This window comes from Passer domesticus, chromosome 28, assembly GCF_036417665.1.
Source record: "Passer domesticus isolate bPasDom1 chromosome 28, bPasDom1.hap1, whole genome shotgun sequence".
Taxonomy (NCBI): Eukaryota; Metazoa; Chordata; class Aves; order Passeriformes; family Passeridae; genus Passer; species Passer domesticus.
The window spans coordinates 4,828,605-4,847,972 of record NC_087501.1 but is presented as its reverse complement, the minus strand read 5'-3'; the positions used below and the strand labels follow the sequence as shown (position 1 = coordinate 4,847,972).

General features: G+C 43.9%; 1 protein-coding gene across 1 annotated transcript in view; it reads left to right on the top strand.

Moving 5' to 3' along the window:
* Nucleotides 1–1,134: 1,134 nt before the first annotated feature.
* Nucleotides 1,135–19,368, top strand: part of LOC135286972 (transcription factor COE2) — a 32,572-nt gene continuing 14,338 nt past the window's right edge. Inside the window, exons 1-5 of the mRNA XM_064400226.1 lie at nucleotides 1,135–1,142; nucleotides 2,486–2,594; nucleotides 13,418–13,535; nucleotides 15,279–15,409; nucleotides 16,303–16,429. Coding sequence (XP_064256296.1) covers nucleotides 1,135–1,142; nucleotides 2,486–2,594; nucleotides 13,418–13,535; nucleotides 15,279–15,409; nucleotides 16,303–16,429 — 493 coding nt within the window. The remainder of the gene's footprint in view (nucleotides 1,143–2,485; nucleotides 2,595–13,417; nucleotides 13,536–15,278; nucleotides 15,410–16,302; nucleotides 16,430–19,368) is intronic.

Here is a 19,368-nt window from a genome sequence, read left to right as displayed (position 1 = left end):
CACAGCAAGTTCTCTCCCAAACGCTTTTCCCTACTCATTTTCTTCATTCTTTGGTTCATGTTGATAATTTTTCTCATCTCTATCAAAAGGGATGCAAGCATTCAAAAAATTAAAAAATAAGCTGGCCATTTTTCTGCTTAATTTATTTTATATTTCCTTAGAAGTAACAACTTGTGATTTTTTTTGTGGTTTTCCTGCAGAATAATCAGCCAGCAGCTCATTGATTTTCATACAAAAGTTCCTTGTCTTGGCTCATTTTATAGTTTGGTTTCATTCTGGAGTTTTCCTTTGCACAGGCACATCTCCTATAAACTGTTTCTATATCTGAAAATATTCTTTTTTATATCTGTAAGAAGAGGGAAATAGAAAAAGGAGGGTTTGTGGGTAACATTTTTGCCTCACATTATCCTGGGAGTCTCTGAGGGTGCCAGCGTGCAGGGGATTTTTCCTTCTGAAAACATTTTTATGGATTAAATCTCACCAAATCTTTCGTATAAAAGAGGTCACAGGTTTTAGCATGGACTCGACAGGACTTATTTAATAAAATATATTCAGTTCAGCTCCCAGGGCTTGAAATTCTGTAGGATTTTTAGTTTGGAAGCCACGGAGGTGCCCAGGTCTCTGTTGGCAGAAGTTGCCCTCTGAGAGCATTGACACCTCTCTCCTGCTGAACCTCAATGTCCTGCTGAAGGGAGACCTGAAATGAGAAGGAAATCTGGAGAAAATAACAGTTTCACCTTGAGAAAATAAACATTTTTAAAACATCTAATATATTTGTGAGATATTTAAGGGAATAATAGTTAAAAAGAGGACATTTTAATTGAAAAGGGTCCCCGGCCAGGGTGGATTTTGGGCAGTGGTTTTACATGATGCAATCTGTGTCTTTTTTGGGGTGAAGCTTCCGGAGGGGTTTGGTTTGTTCGAGCACCACACGAATGGATCCAGCCATGGCTTTTTCTTTGTATTTTGGCAGATGGAGGAGAAATCTTGTGGTGGGAGTAGTGCAGAGGAAGTGGCACTAACAAGGGGGAGCAGATTTCTGTGTTATTGTCTTGTGCTGGGGCTGGTTTGGAGGGTGTTGTTGGTAAACCCAGGAAATATCCATCTTTCTCCTTTAAAGTTCTAATTCAAGGCATGAATGTGTGAGTTCTGAAGGGACTTAGGGACTGCGGTAAAAAATCGTTGTCATAGTAACAGAAAGGGAAATAGGCCTGGCTCACCTGGGACTTTAACTTACTGCAAAAGCAGATTTATTTTTTTTTTAAAGGCAAGCACTCAGCAAGAGAAATAAATAAATAACTTGTTCTTTGTATTCAAAATCAATTCTTCAACTATTTATTTTTTCTTGTATATGACACTTTTTCCTTCTAAATCTATCTCCAAGTCTTTGATTTATTTTTTTAATTATAATTGTTGCGGTTAAACCCAACTTGTCTGACAAATAGAAGTGGAAAAAATCACAGGAATATTTTCACTTGCAACAGAGGATGCCAAAATATTTCTTGCTTATGCCTAAATTTTGAAGATTTGTTTGTTTTGTTTTTAATCCAACAACTGTGGCTTTTCACACAATTTCTTTACCTCTGAAATGTCCAGATTCAATCAGAAAACAAAGGGGTGAATCCTTTCCCTCGGTGGATGTGAGACAAAATTTGGTGGAATAGCTTAGGGAATAATTCCTGCTTAATTTTTCTAAATTCTAAAATCTCCATGCAGTGTTGGGTGAGTCACCAAACAGGCTGGAGATTCAACTTGGGTACATGACCAGCTAAACTCTACAGAAAAATAAACCATATGAAGATGGGTGTATGTGACAGAGCAAAAATAATTGGCACAAGAACTTTGTGGGATATTAATGGGTTTATCTGCTCGGACAGCGTGAGCTGTCATGTTTCACTTGAGCTCTTGCTTTCCTTATCCTCCCTCAAAATCTAGGTAGGAACAATCTGGGCTTTTGGCACTTTTGTTCCTCTGCTTTTGTGACAGGAATCTTCATCAGAAAAAAACATCGTCAGGATGAAACCTCATCAGATTCTTCTCTGAGCTGTGTTTGCTCCTGGGTCTCTCATACATTCCAAGTCATTCCAAGGCTTCTCTGCCTCGGAGTTGCCCTGTTGGTTTTGTGGTTTCCACAATACCATTATCCTTCTATATTGTTTCATGGGAAGTCCCTCCAGACAGCCAAAGAAAGACCTTGAATGTGAGGGAGAGATAAGAAAGAGACTAAAATTGTGTGGTCAAACCTGCAGAGAGGGAATGGGTGTAGATCAGAGGAATTATGTTCACTTACACCACGGTGGATTTCAGTCACACTGGTTATACTTTACCTGTTTTGTTTTTTTTTTTTTGTAAATTCTGTTTATTAGAGTTTGGTTTGTTTGTGTTTTGATGAATTCTTGTAGTTCTGTAAGATCCACTATGATGGAAATAACTTCATATACATTTTAAACCAGAATATAACAACACCTTTTGCTGTGGTTAATAGAAGTGATGTGGCTCTTTCTCTTTCCAGATTCTTCCTAAAATTTTTTCTCAAGTGCAATCAGAATTGCTTGAAAACAGCAGGAAACCCAAGAGATATGAGACGGTTCCAGGTAAGTCTTACAAGGCTCAGCATTAACCTGTCTGCCTCTGTCCTTTTCCTTTCCCATCTCCTCTCTCCTACATTGCTCCTAACAAACATGATGACAATCTATGAAAAGCCATATCAGACAGTGTTAAAGTTTTCCCCCGTTTGTTGTGTTTAAACCTTTTTTTCCCTTTTCCTTTTTTTTCCTTCCCTCTTTTTCCACCCTGAATCCCCAGGGGAAGTGCTGTACTGTACCAAGCAGCAGTGGATATTTGATTTGACACCCTCGGGCAAAGCACTCGCACATACAGCTGCCCACAGCAGGGATCGTGCTTGTGATATTTAGATGCCTCAGAATTTTTCAAAGTAGCTCTGTACGTGCTACACAAGCAACCTCTTCATTTCCTACCTCTTTGCCTGTTATTTTTTGCTTTCTAACACTCTCGCATCCTCCCTTCAGCTTCTTTAAAAAACCACAACAACAAACCAAGAAGCCAAAATTGTGATGGTGACTTTAAGTGACTTTAAGCTCTCCCAGCAGCGAGGGCGACCAGCCCGTGGGGCTGCGAGCGGCTGCAGGGCACGGTGAGCTCCGGCTGCGGAGCAGGGGCAGCGCGGCAGGGGGACAGGAGGGGCTCCCTGCCCTCTCCTTTCAGGCAGCTCTGCTCCTAAAGCTCTGCTCCTGAAGCTCTGTTCCTGTTAGGGGATGGTGCAGCTCGGGCAGCGGGGGACAGGAGGGGCTCTCTGCCCTCTCCATTCAGGCAGCTCTATTCCTAAAGCAGTTTCCCCGGTAGCTCAGCCCCTCTTAGGGGATGGTGCAGCTCTGGCAGCCGGGACAGGAGGGGCTCTCTGCCCTCTCCTTTCAGGCAGCTCTGCTCCTAAACCTCTGTTCCTATAGCTCAGCCCTGTTAGGGGATGGTGCAGCTCTGGCAGCGGGGGACAGGAGAGGCTCTCTGCCCTCTCCATTCAGGCAGCTCTATTCCTAAAGCAGTTTCCCCGGTAGCTCAGCCCCTCTTAGGGGATGGTGCAGCTCTGGCAGCCGGGACAGGAGGGGCTCTCTGCCCTCTCCTCTCAGGCAGCTCTGCTCCTAAAGCTCTGTTCCTGTAGCTCTGTTCCTTGTTAGGGGATGGTGCAGCTCGGGCAGGGGGACAGGAGAGGCTCTCTGCCCTCTCCTTTCAGGCAGCTCTGCTCCTAAACCTCTGTTCCTATAGCTCAGCCCTGTTAGGGGATGGTGCAGCTCTGGCAGCGGGGACAGGAGAAGCTCTCTGCCCTCTCCTTTTAGGCAGCTCTGCTCCTGAAGCTCTGTTCCTGTTAGGGGATGGTGCGGCTCTGGCAGCGGGGGACAGGAGAGGCTCTCTGCCCTCTCCATTCAGGCAGCTCTATTCCTAAAGCAGTTTCCCCAGTAGCTCAGCCCCTCTTAGGGGATGGTGCAGCTCTAGCAGCCGGGACATGAGGGGCTCTCTGCCCTCTCCATTCAGGCATCCTGAAGCTCTGTTCCTATAGCTCAGCCCTGTTAGGGGATGGTGCGGCTCTGGCAGCCGGGATGCGCTGCCAGAAGGGAGGAAAGCGGGGCTGGGGCTGGTTCTGGGCGAGGCTGAGGCACAGCGAGGGATTCTGCACCCCGGCCCTTCTGGGTGACCTTTGATGAGCCATATCCCCCTCATTTCATCTCTGATTCCAAACGGGGTTGCTTACATGAGCTTCCTCATTTATAAATGGGGTTAAAACTCCACAGGAGTTTACAGAGTTGCTTCAGACTTTCCATCAAAATGTGTTCTCGTAGAAAGAGTGATTTTAATTTTTCTTCTGCTAGCAATGAAAAATTTAATAATTGTAAAAAAAAAAGTTTCAACTTTTACGAGAAATCCTGCTAAACAAAATCTTCTGAAAGCTCAGAAAAATTAAACAAATGCAGGAAAAAAAGAGAAGAAAGTTTTATTAGCTTTTTGTTTGGATCATGAAGAAGTTTAAAGAAAAATTCCTGACCAACTTAATTTTTTTCACCAGTAGTTTAAAGAGACTGCAATGACTTCTTCACTCTGTGTTTTTTAGAGATGATAAGACATGAGAAAAAAAGAGGTGCTCATTGTTAGGGAATTTATACTGAGTTTTTTTTCAAGTGGCAATTTCCATAAAGAAAAGAACCAGCAATTAGTTATCATCTGCCAAGGATGCTAAAAAATCTGGAAAGCAAAAGAAAACCTCTTTTACAGCATGTAAACACATCTTGTTGGCTTTTGGAGCCAGCAAGAAGAACTGATTGTGGAATGTCAGGAAACATAAATAATCTCCTTTTTTTGGGGGGGGATTTGTAAAAATATTGTGCCCAGGGCTCTCCTGATTAACACCTGGGGACCTGTGCACTGCCATAATACACAGAATATTGGTTGCAACTGCCAAAAGAGAAATTCTGGACCCAAACACATCAGAATATTGGAGAAATTCAGCTCTGATTTCAAGCCCATGCTGGCTACTCCCAAAAAATACTCAAAGCCTTGATTCCCATCAGATGCTGAGCTGAAGGAGGAGCTGGGATCAAACTTTTTGGTGGGGGCAAAAATTTCTCTGTGGACTTAGCATTATTCTTGGTGTCACCTCACCCAAATGAGGATGTGACAGAGCCCAACAACTTCAGATGTCCAGGGAAACCTTTAACAGGGAAAGAAAACCAAATCCTGCAGTCATGTGGATGAGGATGGAATTCCTTCTTTCCTCAGCCCATCCACCTGGCAGCTCTCCTGCATGGGAGAGAGCCTGGCCTTGCTTTTGATCTCTGTCCCAAAATCAGCACTTTATTGAGGAGAATGAGCTGGGATAGACTCCTCAGCTGGGTTTTCTGCCTCCAAACATGCCAAGCTGGGAAAACAGAGCCAAGTGAAACTCCAGGGTTCTGTTTCTCTGGGATAACTTCAACTCCTCCTGCACGTCCAGTCCATGGGAGTTCGACCCCTTTGAGTCTCAGAGTGAGAGTTCAGTTAAGGCCCCCAAATGAATCAAGATCAGGCTTTAAAACCATTAAGTTCACTTTACTTTTTATCAATTCCCCCCCCACCCCACCCCCAATGTCAACCTTTTTTTCAGAGTTACAGAATAAAAACCTTTGAGACAAATTGCAGAATTCTTGAGGTTTTGAGTGAGAGCAGGATCTTCGTTCAGGCTGCTTCAAAGCTGGACACATGGGTTGCTGAGCTTTGTTCTGGGCTGCAGAGGTCAGTGTGGATAAAAAATACAAAAAGTGGCTCAAATGGCTAAAATTTGACACCTTGGGAATAACAAAGCTCCATGTTCCAAAGCAAATTAGCCATGATGAACAGTAAGGACAATGGGCAAAGACAGCTTGTTGTCTGTCTGCCTCCTGGTTTCTAAGGATATCATCATTACTTATCTGAACACAACCAAAGTTAGGACTGTTCTTAAACACTCCAGTGGCTTCTGGACACTTCTTTTATTTTGGTTGATTTTTGTTTGTTTGTTGTTGAGTTTTCTGTTTTAAAATTTTGATAAATTCTTTTTGCCTGCTGCTTGGACATGATCCGTCAGCAACCCTGAAAGTCAAAAGTGAGGGAGAAAAAATTACTTTAAAATATTACTGGTGTGTTTGCACACCTTGGACATGTTAATTTTCATTTTAATTGTTAAGATATTCACCAGGCAAAGTAATGAATGTGCAGAGTTGTCTGTTAGGTTTGAAGGGGTAGCTGTGCATCCTGCCAGTGCAGAAACCTGTGAGCAGAGTAAAAGCAGGGTCAAAACCCACAGTGCAGTAGAGTGGTTTATTCATTTCACTATTTAATTCATCATGTTTCAGTCTTAGGCCATATCTAAGACTTCTGCTGGTTTTCTCCCAATAAATTATTTGTACAGCTGTTGTTATTAAGTCCCTCCTTTTCCAGACACTTCCAAGCACTTCACTTTCCTTATGCAAACAGAATTCTGCAGCAATGCTCATCTAAGTGTGTTTTAATTCCTATCTATGTTCTTCTGCAGAACCAAATATTTTCATTTTCAATGGAGTAGTGCTTGTCAAACCTCCAGGAGACATCAGGATATTCCTTTTCTTCTGTGGTTATTAAACAAAACAGCAGAGAAAATCCTTCTATCAAAGTTCTCATTTAGATCACTACTGAAACCTGGGCCTGAAAGGGTCTCGTCCAGCACCATTTTTGGTCTTTAATAGAGCCTGAATGAAAGCCCAAACCTGAGGCTTTTTTGATGAGACACAAGTACAAATATGAGATGTGGAAATAGTGCCTTACAATGCATCCTACTGAGTTTTCCAGCACGGAGCAATGGTTACTCATGACTGGAAACGTGTCAAGCTAATGCTTCTGATTAAAGATGGGTGTGAAGCTGCACAGTTTGGGCTTGGCTTGGCTCATCCCCAAAGCTCCAAGGCACTGGGATCCAGTGTCCAAGACTGGCCCCAGCCTCACTTCCAGAGCCAGTACATGATTTAGATATTTCATACTATACTGGTAATATATTAAGATAAATTAAATGTTAGGTTTCACATGCATCATTAAAAAAAAGGGGGGTGGGGAGAGAAAGGGGAGGAAAGGCTACATTAACATTGTGTTGTAAATTTAATGCAGCTCCAGATGCCTGAAGAGTTGTGGGGTTTTTTACTATAATTCTTTCATTTGGAGAGCAACACCAGCTGCTGTGTGATCCTCTTGCCTTCCTTCTTTAACCAAATGCAATGATTTTGTGCTGTTGAAAACTATGTTTTACATCAGAAGTTAAGGAATGTGTGATCATTATTTTTGTGAGTTTTTTTCCCCTGTAGTAACATGATTTTATTGTGAATCACTACTTCAATGTCTGTCAGTGGCTAAAGCAGGGAAACAGACTCTTTTTAGAACTAAGGGGAAGGGAATATTTCTAGAACTAAGGGGTACTTTCATAGTTACTTGATGGCTGCCCAAAACCCACAGAGATAGAGCAGTATGTCCTTGTGAATTTAACTGAAACAAATATTGGCTATTTATAAATTAAAATATTTCCAAATAAAGCTGGTGGGTGGAAAACTGAGGCAAAAATCATCCTGAAATCACTTATTCAAACACAGGGTTTGAGTTCAGCTCCTCTGCAAATTGAGTTTACATAGGTATTGTTAGTTAGGGCTGTGTTCTCAGCGAGGGATTCTCCCAAGAATGGAACTTAAAATAAAAATAAAACCCCCCAAAACTCTGCCCTCCATTTAATGGGGAATTCTCCTGCAGAACTTGATGGAAGCCCAATGATACTTTAATGGTAATGACTGGTGTGTAAAGGGGGACAATAATTGTGTAGAATTAAGATGAGGCTCTTCAGCTGAAATGCTTCAGCTGAGACCTGGTGCTCACACATTAGGCTCCTGTTGATTGGGAATTCGGTTTCCTCCAGGAGCACAGTGATTAAACAGGTCCTGCAGTGCCAGGGAGGGTATGAGGCAGCAGACACTGGTTCTAACAGTGGTCAGCTTTGAACCAATGTCCTTTTTTAGGAGCAAAATGAGAAAGGTCAGTAGTTGCCCTCTGTTTTCAGCAGAAAACATGACATGGAATGTTTCCTGGCAGGTACCCCCCTCCTCTAGATGCTCTAGGGAGGAAGAGAAAGGAAAAATAACAAGGTGCACCCCTGGGGAGGTTTCCTTCCTGACCTCGGAGTGGTTGGATCAGTTCATCATCAGGCACGTGAGCAAAGCTGGCTGGGGCTGGGATTTCACCCAGCTCGCTCTAATCCAGAGCTCTGAGGGGTCTGTGTCACTCAGGGAAATGGAAAATGATTAAGAGGGGTGGGATGATATTGGGAGTTAGGAATGTAGGCTGTAGGAAGCAAAAAGGATGGCAAGGATAAAACATAACTGCTGTGAATTGGAATCCTGCTCAGGCTGATGGGGAAGGAATGTGCCAGAGACCCCCATGGTCAGGCTGGGATATGGATAGGGATCACTGGACTGCTGGTAGAGGTGAATACTACATGGAATAATCATGATGGGGGACTACTTTCCCAGGTAGAGATTGCAAAACAAATGCAGCTGGTGTCAGCAGAGCCTGGGCCTGTTACTGGAGGGGGCAGATTTCTTCATCGGGTACTGACTGAGCCAACAAAAGGTGATGTTATTTTATATTCTGTGTGAGTAAGGGAAGGACTGACTCAATTGCAAGAGAAAAAGTACTCAAGGAGCTTAATATGCTCAGATCTGAAGGCCAAATAACCATGGGGAAAGAGAGTTCCCAGAGTGATGTCTCATCCATGAAAAACAAACCACAGATGAGATCCACTCAGTCTCAGACTGCCAGCAGTAAGGAGGTGGATTTGTTGTGTTGGGCCCCTCTGATTTCTTGTTTGGGTACAATACACTGGATTAGCTACAGGCAAAGGAGAGCAAAATGACATTGGAACAGGTGCAGGAATGGGTCATTGAGGGGACAGGGGCTGGACAAGAGCTTGGCTCAAATACTTGCACTGAGGAGGGGTGGAACTGCTCTCTGAAATTACCCTCAGGAAGGCCAGGAAGGGAAATAATAATTGTAAAGCTAATGTTAAGTATAAACTGACTAGGAATAAATTTAGGCTGCAAGCCATAAATTCCCTCTTCACCAGGCTTTAAAACAAGACGAGTGTCAAAGGCAGAAGGTGGAAATGGTTGCAAATGATTTTAGGAAAACAGCTCCATGGTTTGTCTGTGGAAGATAGCAGGAGACAAGGTGTCGGTGACCCAGGAGTGGTGTCCAACCCGTGTCCCAAGAACCTTCAGATTCCCTGGGGTGAAGACTGAGTTTGCTGTCAGTCCCCAGTCTGCAGGCTCAGGGCCTGGAGAGGATTTCCCAAAGAATTCCATGGAAGTTTTGAGGAGAGTGAGGCTGCTGGCATTTTCCACATTGTTTATCTTATTCCTAATCCAACTCTGAGGCAAGCCCATCCTATCCAGGCTCTCCTCCTGTGTTACTCCCTCAACCAAAATTCCTGTTGACATCAATGGGAGCCCTGTCCAAGTCCAGACAGCAGGAGGAGGCCTGACATATTTTCTTCCACTCAGCTGGAAAATAATAATAATAACAATAATAACAATGACAATAATAATACTAATAATAACAACAGTAATAATAATTTTAAATCCTCATAGCAGTTTAGTTTTTTTTTTTAAGAAGTTAAAATAACATGGTGCTGTGACTAGAGAGTTACAAGGGAAAGTGCATCAGGAATGCAATATTGTTTCCAGATGTACAATGTCATAAAGAATTTTTTCCACACTTGGAATGGTAACAGGAATTTTTTGAGAGAGATCATTTACACAGTGATGAGATATGTTACATGTAAGTAAATGCCTGTATGCCTGGAATGTTTGTACCATATGTCTAAATAGGTGTCTGTGACTGATACAGATTTTATATCTGGGGATGTGAATGGATTTGCATATCTGTGATTTGAAGAGCAGCACACTTTAGAATATAAAAATACTGATATAACACAGTTGGGGGAGGGAAATTTGTAGTACCCAGGTGAAGGTTTGTAAAGAAACACAACCCCCTGAGCTGTGCAGGGAGGTGAAAGAGGGGCAGCAGAGCTCAGAGAAGCCGAGTTTAAAGTGCTAAAGACACTTTGGCTGGATGTCACGGGAGGTGAACCCTCCCTGTGGGTTCTGAGCGAGGATTGCATTACAGAAACCCACCTGGGAAACAAAAATAATGTGGAGATACAGCTCCGGCATTTCCCCAGGACTGCTGGGGAATCACTGCTTTATGGCTGTGGCCTCTCAGCTGATAAGAAGACCTTTGCAGATTGGCAGGGAGAACCTCAAGGAGTGTGAAAACAGCTTAGAATCCTGTAATCCCCCCAGAGTTCTGAGGGAGATGGGATCTGTGCTTGGGAGGATGAAGGAATAACATATTGCCCTCTCTATTTCCTTCTTGTTTGCTGTGCTCTGAAACCTCAGCAGAGGTGACAGTTTGGTCCAGCTTCTGGGTGGCACAAAATCTTAAGTTTTTATGCTGTCTGTGCCTAAAATTTGGCCCTCAGCCCCACTTACCAGAATCCATGGCCTACCTGATCTATTTTGTTGTTCTCAGATCATTCCCTTTAGAATAAATTTTGCATTAACAAATGGTAGTTGGAAAAAGATCATCCACTGAGAATAGGCAAAGAAGCCAAATTATCATACACAAGAAGTGGTGCCATCAGGGCAGGAAAAGAAAAACTCACCAGAACCATTCACCAGCTCTGTGGGCAAAAGTGGGCAAAAGTCAGAATTTAAATCTCCAGGGAAGTTTGCACATCACCTTTCATCAGCACTAAAAACAGGGCTTTTTAAAAAGGGCTTGGACTATTTTACGACGTTGGGAGAACAAGTGTTGTTGATAAATATGTGTTCAGGAGGGTACTGGCAAAAGTGCATAGAAATGGTTAACAAGGTAATGGTAAGAAATGTTGACCTTGATTTGTTTGGCTAAGATGTAAAGATTTTTGAAGGTCAAAGGTGTTCTTGTGTAGTGTTTTGGAGTCTAACTGTGTCTGACCCTCTAACATTAAGCTGCTGTGGCCTGCAGTTTTGAAGAGTGAAGCAAACCAGGGGGAAAGAGGAAGGGGGAGAGAACAGGAAATGGAGTGAGGTGTTTCAGGAAGTTGTCAGGAGTTGACTGATTGATTCCAGATGGAAAGGGTCACCCTTCATGACCCAGGAAATACTCACTGGGGGAAAGCAGTTGGCTTGTGAAAGGGAAGGGCCTGGGAGTTAGAGACCATGGTGGAATGCACATTCCTCCTCCTTTTATCCATAAAACATTGGTTTTTAATCTCCAGAATAAAAAATTGTATTGTGATCTCCATCAGGCAAGAGGGAACAGCTGGGCCAAAGTGAAGAAATTCAGTCATTTTGATGTCCATGATCTCATGTGTCCTTTCTCCACACCATGGATGAGGAGTTGGGTGGTGGTGTAGCAATGACAAAGGTCTCTGCTGCAATTGAGGTTACAGCAAAAAAAGTCCCAAATTTTGAGAAGGTTCTGCTCCAAATCTGAACTTTGCATCTTGTCCTGTCCACAAGAATGCTGTCGTTATTTACCCTGGGTCCCCACCTGTGACAGGCCAAGTGGCTCTGGCCCTCCTGTCATGGATGGGAGAGGTGGATAAAAATGGAACCACACATGGAGAGAGGTCTAGAAGTGCATCTTCCATTCCTGCTGGCTCGGGGAGCAGAGGATGCTCAGCACTTGTCTTCTGGACTGGTTCTTGCCATTACTCTGCCATTGCTGTGGGGGTCTCTACATCCCCTACCAAAATGTGGCTCTTGTGCTGTGCACAACCTAAATGGGGATTCCAACACTGACCTCTGCTCTGGGACAGTGACAGGACCCAGGGAACAGCTGGAGCTGTGCCAGGGAGAGCAGGGAAAGGTTGGATTTTGGGAAAAGTTCTTCCCCCAGAGGGTGCTGGCACTGCCCAGGCTCCCCAGGGAATGGGCACAACCCCGAGGCTGCCAGAGCTCCAGGAGTGTTTGGACAACACTCCAGGGATGCCCAGGGTGGGATTTTGGGGTGTCTGTGCAGGGCCTGGGGCTGGGCTGGATCATCCCAGTGGGTCCATTTTCCACTCAGGACATTCTATGATTCTGTTCTGTGTGTGAACACTTGAAGTCTGCCTCTATTCTCTCTTCCTGGGAGCAGGTGGGTGTGTACTTATCCCACTCGTGTGAGTGAGCTCAGAGATATCTATTCCACAGTGTAACTGTATATACAAGACACAATTTTTATTTACATTTGGTTGCAATTTAAACACTTGTCGTAAATATTTCAGGCACTGGAATAATTCAGGCCTATTCCCCTTTGCCACAGTGTGTTCTGGGCTGGCCAGTGAGAGACTAAAATTTATTTCCATTGTTTAAGGGAAAATAATGAAGTGCATCTGAGTGGGCTCAGCTATGTCATGCAGGAAACGTTCCCTTTGGATGGAGTCACACCCCACCCTAATGGGAATGAGGAAATCAGTTGGCACACAAAAGCAACACATTCTGTGACAAGAATGCTTGAGAAGTATAAGAGTACAGGATGACAAGAGCCTTTTGGAATGAATTAGAGTTGTCTCGAGAAAGAAAGTATTCTTTAAGCTCGCCTAAGCCTGGGGAGGGCAAGGTCTCTCCTGCTCTGTGCTGGATAGAGTTTTATCAACAATTAGAGCTTGACATTCTCTTACCTCGGCTGTGACATCTGAGGCTGTGAAAATCCATGAACACATCCAGGGTTTGACTCTCTATGGCTCTGCATTACTGTAGGTGTGGCAGTGGGGTGGAATTAAGCTCATTTACACCAACTAATGGTCAAAACCACTCAGTCAGAGGGCATTTTCTTTCAGGAGTTAAAACACTGTTTGTTTTTCCCAAAAGCTTGTGGTTTGAAGTCACACATCTTTATCTGGATTGATGGGATTTAGAGCTTTGGATACTGTAACTAAAGTGGGATTAATTAAAATATACAGTTATTTCCTCTAAGAGTTAAGATTGGAGCCCAGTCTTGGACGTTGAGGTTAAAAACCTACTGCTTGATTTGGGGTCCTCAGGCTCAGATGATTTTTTAGAAGGCACCATGCACTCCCATATCAAAGCCAGGCATGATATTAGGTCCTGTTTTCATGGAGTTTCCATCCTGCAGGAGCTGGATCATTATACAGCCCAAAGGATGCAGTGTTAAATACAATTAATGCACTGAATGAAGGTTGAAAATATTTTCTCCCCCTCTTAAACCCCTGCAGGGTGTGCTGCCATTTTGCAAAACAAGGCTTTAGCTGAACTGAATAATTAATCCTTAACAAGTTGAATTTCAAATAAATCGTTTACCTGGCTGTTTTTTCCTTCTCTTTCTAAATATCCAGGTGGTGCTATCAACAACAGTGAATGTGGATGGGCATGTGCTGGCAGTGTCTGACAACATGTTTGTGCACAACAACTCCAAGCACGGGCGGAGAGCAAGAAGGCTCGACCCCTCGGAAGGTGGGAGTTTCGTCTGGAGAGCAGAGCAGAAATTACCCGTTCTTCCATTTCTGTTTGTTTTCAGGAGGGAAGGAGAGCTAAGGGGGAATTGCAGAGCCTCAGGGGGTTTGGAGAAGGCAGAGGCAGGAAAACAGTGTCTACTGCATGCAAAATATGATCCTCCTCACATCTAAGGGACTGACTCCCCATCCCCCTGCAATTTATTAATTAGTATGTACTGCAAAGATGAAAAACACAGAAACACCAAGTATTATCTAAATTTCAGCCCTCTCATTCAGCTGGGATAGATTTGATTTCAGGCAAATTAGGCAAGATGACATCTTAGTTAAACAGAGCCGTTCCAGCACAAGATGTGTATGAAAAAGTGTCACTGGTTCCCTTAAACAAACTGTGCATGGAGCCTAACGATGCGCAGAGGGAGCTGACACTAATTGATGTGAGTTTGTTTGGCTAAGCCAGACTCATGGCCAGCTCCAGGATGGGTTGGGGACTGTATTCAAGCAATTACAAATTCTTGTATCTGTTAAGTTTCAAAATGCTCGGCCCCTCCTCTCCCTCTTCATTCCCAAAACATTTCACCTCCCTCACGCAGACAGTGCTCAAAAACTACTGGAAAATGCTGGAAAGTGCTATCAGTGCCTGCTTTTCCCTCTCCTGCAGCCACTGAAAGTGAGAAGAGCTGGTGATGTTAGTAGAAAAGACAAGCAAGGATATTATTTCATTATAATGTTTTGCTGCCCCACTTCTTAACTGTGCCCTGTATCAACCTAAAAGAAGAATTAATGAACTGGAAGAAAATGATTGAATCAGTAAAGAATTCAGAGTGGTGTTAATTCTCCCCCAGCGGGCAGTGAAATGGTAGAAGGAAAATCCCAGGATTCCTGGCCTAGGAAGCCATCCAGTTTTTCCTTGACTGATTGGATGTGATTGACTGGCTGTTCAAAGGAGTCTCATGTTTTTGGAGCACTGCCAAAGTTCCCCTCCACCTCTGACCCTGTCAACATTGGGAATGGAGTGATGGATTGACTTTGGTTATGGCCTGGAAACCATATTGGGTTCCTGATGGGATGCATAGTCCATAGGCCTTGAACATATGGAAGAGAGAAATAAAAAAAAATAAAGGCTCTGTAAAATCAAGAAAATTATTAGAAATTATCTCCTGATATGAATTGGAGGAGACATTTGATATTCCCATATCTTCTTTCACCCATTGATAAATGCAATGAATGTGACTCTACCTTTTTTCCACAGGGTTTGTCTGTGGGATCATATGCTAATCAGTGGGTGTCATTTTGTTTTTTTAAGCAGTCTCTGCACAATCATTTAAGCATTTCATTTTTACACCCACTACAGTTGGCCTATTAGGCTTTAATGACACGATGTTAAGTGCCAGTAATGAATAGGCAAGTAATTAACACTTGCAAGGCAGAAAACACTCCTTTATTTATTTATTTATTTATTTATTTATTTATTTCTCAACATTCTGGGGGTTGTGGAGTGGTGAGAAGCCTTCATGGGTGAATGGCTAGAAGGGACTTGTCCTAGGCCTCTGCTAGCAGTGGGAATTCAGGAATTCCCAGGTGTGGATGGGTGGAGCCTCTCTCAGCTGCAGTTTTTGCATCACTTGGGATGTTTGATGCTCACAGGAATTGCTCCAGGGATTTACACCCAGGCCTCAAAACTGTTGGAGGGATGAAAAGAGACACCTTAAAGAGTTGTTTGGATGTTTTTTTGTTCTTGTAGCCACGCCCTGCATCAAAGCCATCAGCCCAAGCGAGGGGTGGACCACGGGGGGAGCCATGGTGATCATTATTGGGGACAACTTCTTCGATGGGCTGCAGGTGGTGTTTGGGACCATGCTGGTGTGGAGTGAGGTGGGTACAGCTGCCCCTCTGCCCCTGATCTGGGGAGACTTCCCTTTTCTGAGGAGGAACGGGGTTAATTCCTGTTCCTGTTCCATGGTGCTGTGCGAGGTGGGACATAGAAACCTGTGTGAAGGGAATTTATGGAATGTGATTTCCTTGCTCTGTGATATTATTGATTGATACCCAGAATGGAACTGAACAATTCTAGGTGTCTCTAAAATCAAAGAAATTATTAGAAATTTTCTCCTGATATGACCTGAAGGAGACATTTGATATTCCCATATTTTTTTTTACCCATTGATTAACTTAATGAATGTTACTCTACCGATTTTTCCACAGGGTTTATTATATACAGAGGTTTATTTACATAAGCAAAGGCAGAGAAATAAGAAAGGGTTTAAGTTTGGGAAGGAGAAAAAATATTCATCTGGGCCCAGGAACAAGCCATCAATTAACCAATGGGCTTAACAGTACAAGTTTCTTGATGACAATTCATCCTAAAATGTGTGATCCTCTCTCTGGAGGCGAGGATCTAACCCAGGTGTATCCCTCTGCTGCTCAATATTGATGATTTTTTTTAAAAAGAGTTTTTACTGAGGCCTGTGATGGCAGGACAAGGGAGAATGGTTTTAAAGTGAACTAGGGTAGAATTGGAAATGAAGATGACATTTTTTATGGTGAGGCCCTGGTACAGGTAGCCCAGAGAAGCTGTGGCTGCTGCATCCCTAGAAGTGTCCAAGGTTGAGCAGGACTTGGAGAAATCTGGGATAGAGAAAGGTGTTCACTGGGAGTGGGACTGGATGATCTTTAGGGTCCTTCCAACCCAAACTCTTCTGTAATTTACTGGTGAAGTAAAAGGACAGAACAGACCCTGATGGTGCCTCTCCTGTTGCCGTTCCCAGCTGATCACCCCTCACGCCATCCGCGTCCAGACGCCTCCCCGGCACATTCCCGGTGTGGTGGAGGTGACATTATCCTACAAATCCAAACAGTTCTGCAAAGGAGCACCAGGCAGGTTCATTTACACAGGTGGGTGCCTGGGATTGGGGCTGCAGGAGATGTGCTGGTCATTGGTATTGGCAACCCTTGGTTTGATTAATTAATTTATTAATTCACGCTCTTGCTCGTCCAAGGCCACTCTGGCAATGGTGTCATTTGGGGGTGTAAGGAGGAGGTTTCATAAGGCATTTTTACTGCACATTAATATATTTCCCAACTGCTGTCATAACATATTCTGCCTACAGAATATACAACCAAATATTTATGTTCAACCAGATTATATTTGAGCTTTTCTTTTCTTTTTTTTTTCTTTTTTTTTTTTTTGGAAAGAGTGCCACTAACATTGTTTGAAACTATTGGAAAGATTAATGTAAAAATTAGCTATACATTTCAAGGGTAAATCTAACTGGCACAGTGAGGCTCTTGTGGGAGCTCGTCTGTGTCCTGTAATGTGCCTTTATGTCAGGCTTCAGCAAAGTGTGCTGCGCTGGCACTGCTGCACTTCTGGGGCTCTCAGTGTTTACATCCCCAAGTGCTCTCACCCAGGGGTGCTGCAACCCGGCCATCAGCCTCCTCTCCTCACCAAAATGGGACATGTGGACTTTTCCATAAGGTCCCCACATGGAAAAATTCCTGTCAGAGTGAAGCCAGCAGGATTCTGTAGACATGTAACCATGTGCTGGAGAGTACAGCAAAAACCCAGAGAAATGGCTGAACCAACTTCAGCACCTGAAGTAAAAGATTAAATACTTAAAATGAGAAATAAAATCCTGTTTTTAAATCACCACATCAGGAGCTTGGAAGCTCACTGTTATCTCCTTGCTTGGCTTGGCTGAGAGAAAGTGGCTAAAAATGAGGAATGGGAGTGATGGACCAGCCCGGAAAATAAAACTTTAATAATGAAAATAACAAAACGTGGCAACCACAGGTTACAGAGATTCCAAAGGCTCGTGGGCAAGGCAAATGCAGTCAGGTATAGGGGCATCTGAGGGCAAAGGTCCAATTGTGAACGTGAACTCAGAACAGGACCTTATAAGAAAAAGATCCTGAACCAACAGAGCAAAAGAACAGGAAACTTGATATGTAGGGTAGAACTATTAGCATACTGGCTCCCAAGAACCCACAGTTCCCACTGTGACCCAACTAGGTGGCCCCCTTCAGTATATAATGGTCTGAGGTCAAAACCCTCTCTAAAAGTATCTGAGGTAAAAATCTCAACAGGATGAGATCCCACAAGCACACCCAAGCACTTGGTCCCTGTGTGTGCCTTCATCCAGTGAGGATACAGGTTGCACACATCCCTGTTCTGAATTGCTTTCCTTTCATCAGCTGCTCCTGGAATAAAAAGACATTTGTTCTCTGCTGCTAATCTTGCTGTAGCCTCATATTCTGCTTTTAATACGACACAAATTCAAATTCTCTGCTGCTGTAAGTGGTTCCATTATAGTTCCCCTGGCTTTAATAACACACCACTTTATGCCAGCTGAGGGCACATCTTGTAGGCTTTCCTAGTTCAGCTTTGATCACAGCTCTGCATTTACTTTGTCACAGAGATGCTAACCTGGAAATGTGTATATCAGGGAGATTTGGAACATAATTTTCCTTGCTGAGCAGAAATCCTCCAGGGGTTACCTTGTCAGAGCAAAGCAATATAAAATCATCTGTGGGAGAGGCTGGGCTCTGGGTTGTGCTGTATCAGCCTCCGTGCCAGGATCCAGGGATGGGAAGGGGCTGGTTTGCTAAATCTTGTAAGGAGATTGAAGCTCTTGTTTTCTGCTTGTGAGAAACAACACTTACAAGGATGCAGAGAGCTCTATAAATTGGAAGAGTGAGTTCCCTTGGACAGAAAAAGCTGAGGTGACAAAGCATTTCCTGCTGTCACTGCTTTAGCCTGTGAGAGGCATGGGGAAATAGAGAATTCCAGGATCTGAGGGGGCTGACAGGAAAACCAGAGAGGGACCCTTCATCAAGATCTGTAGTGACAGGACAAGGAGTAATGGGTTCAAACTGAAAGAGGGGAAATTTAGGTGAGATTTGCAGAGGAAAATCCCCCCAGTGTGAGTGGTGAGACCTGGCACAGGTTTCCCAGAGAAGCTGTGCCTGCCCCATCCCTGGGAGTGTCCAGTGCCAGGCTGGACAGGGCTTGGAGCATCCAGGACTAGTGGAAGGTGTGACTGCCCATTGCAGCAGGGTAGAACAAGATGATTTTTTTTTCGTCCAACCCAAACCATTCCATGATCCAAACTTTGATACCACAGGTGCCTTTTCTCTGCTAACACCTTAAGGGTTGGGCAGCCCACTGCAAAAACTGCTCTCCCTCTGCCGCACCTTTATGGGTTCAGGATATTTCTAGAGATATCCAGGCTTTGATTCTCCTATTTTCCCTGTGCTGTGCTTTGTGGGGTAAGCCCAAGGTGAGCTGCAGAGCTGTGATGAGGAGTGGCCCTCAGATGTGGCCCTTTCCCACATCTCCTGGGGTGATACCAGCACGAGCTGCTGCCACTCCTCCTGCACAGGCTGAGGTGCTGTGACGTGTGGTGAGACAGGGAACCCTTCCAGGGTCAGCACTGTGCTGGCTGGGTGTCACAGCCAGGCCCTGCAGAGAGGGCTGAGCTGATGCAGACAAGTGTCCTGGCAGAACTTGCTCAGCTGTGAGAATTCTTCTTCCCTTCCTATTCCAGCAAGCCAGAAGAGCTGTGTTTAAAATAAAAACACAGGTTTTGAGGGGTAAAGAACATGAAAGAGGAAGCACTGTCCAGACTCTGAGCCTCACATAAATAAAGTCAGGTAGTTGGTGACACATTTAGATCTGTCCCTACTCTTATACAACAAATCTGTTGTTAAAACAGTAGTGCTAGAGAGAGGTTTACAGGCTCACTGATAGTTTAGCTTATTCCCTGGGTGGCTTCTCTTTTTGTGCATAAACTATATCATGCCATGCCCAGTTTTTTAAACTGTTTTGGGAAGTT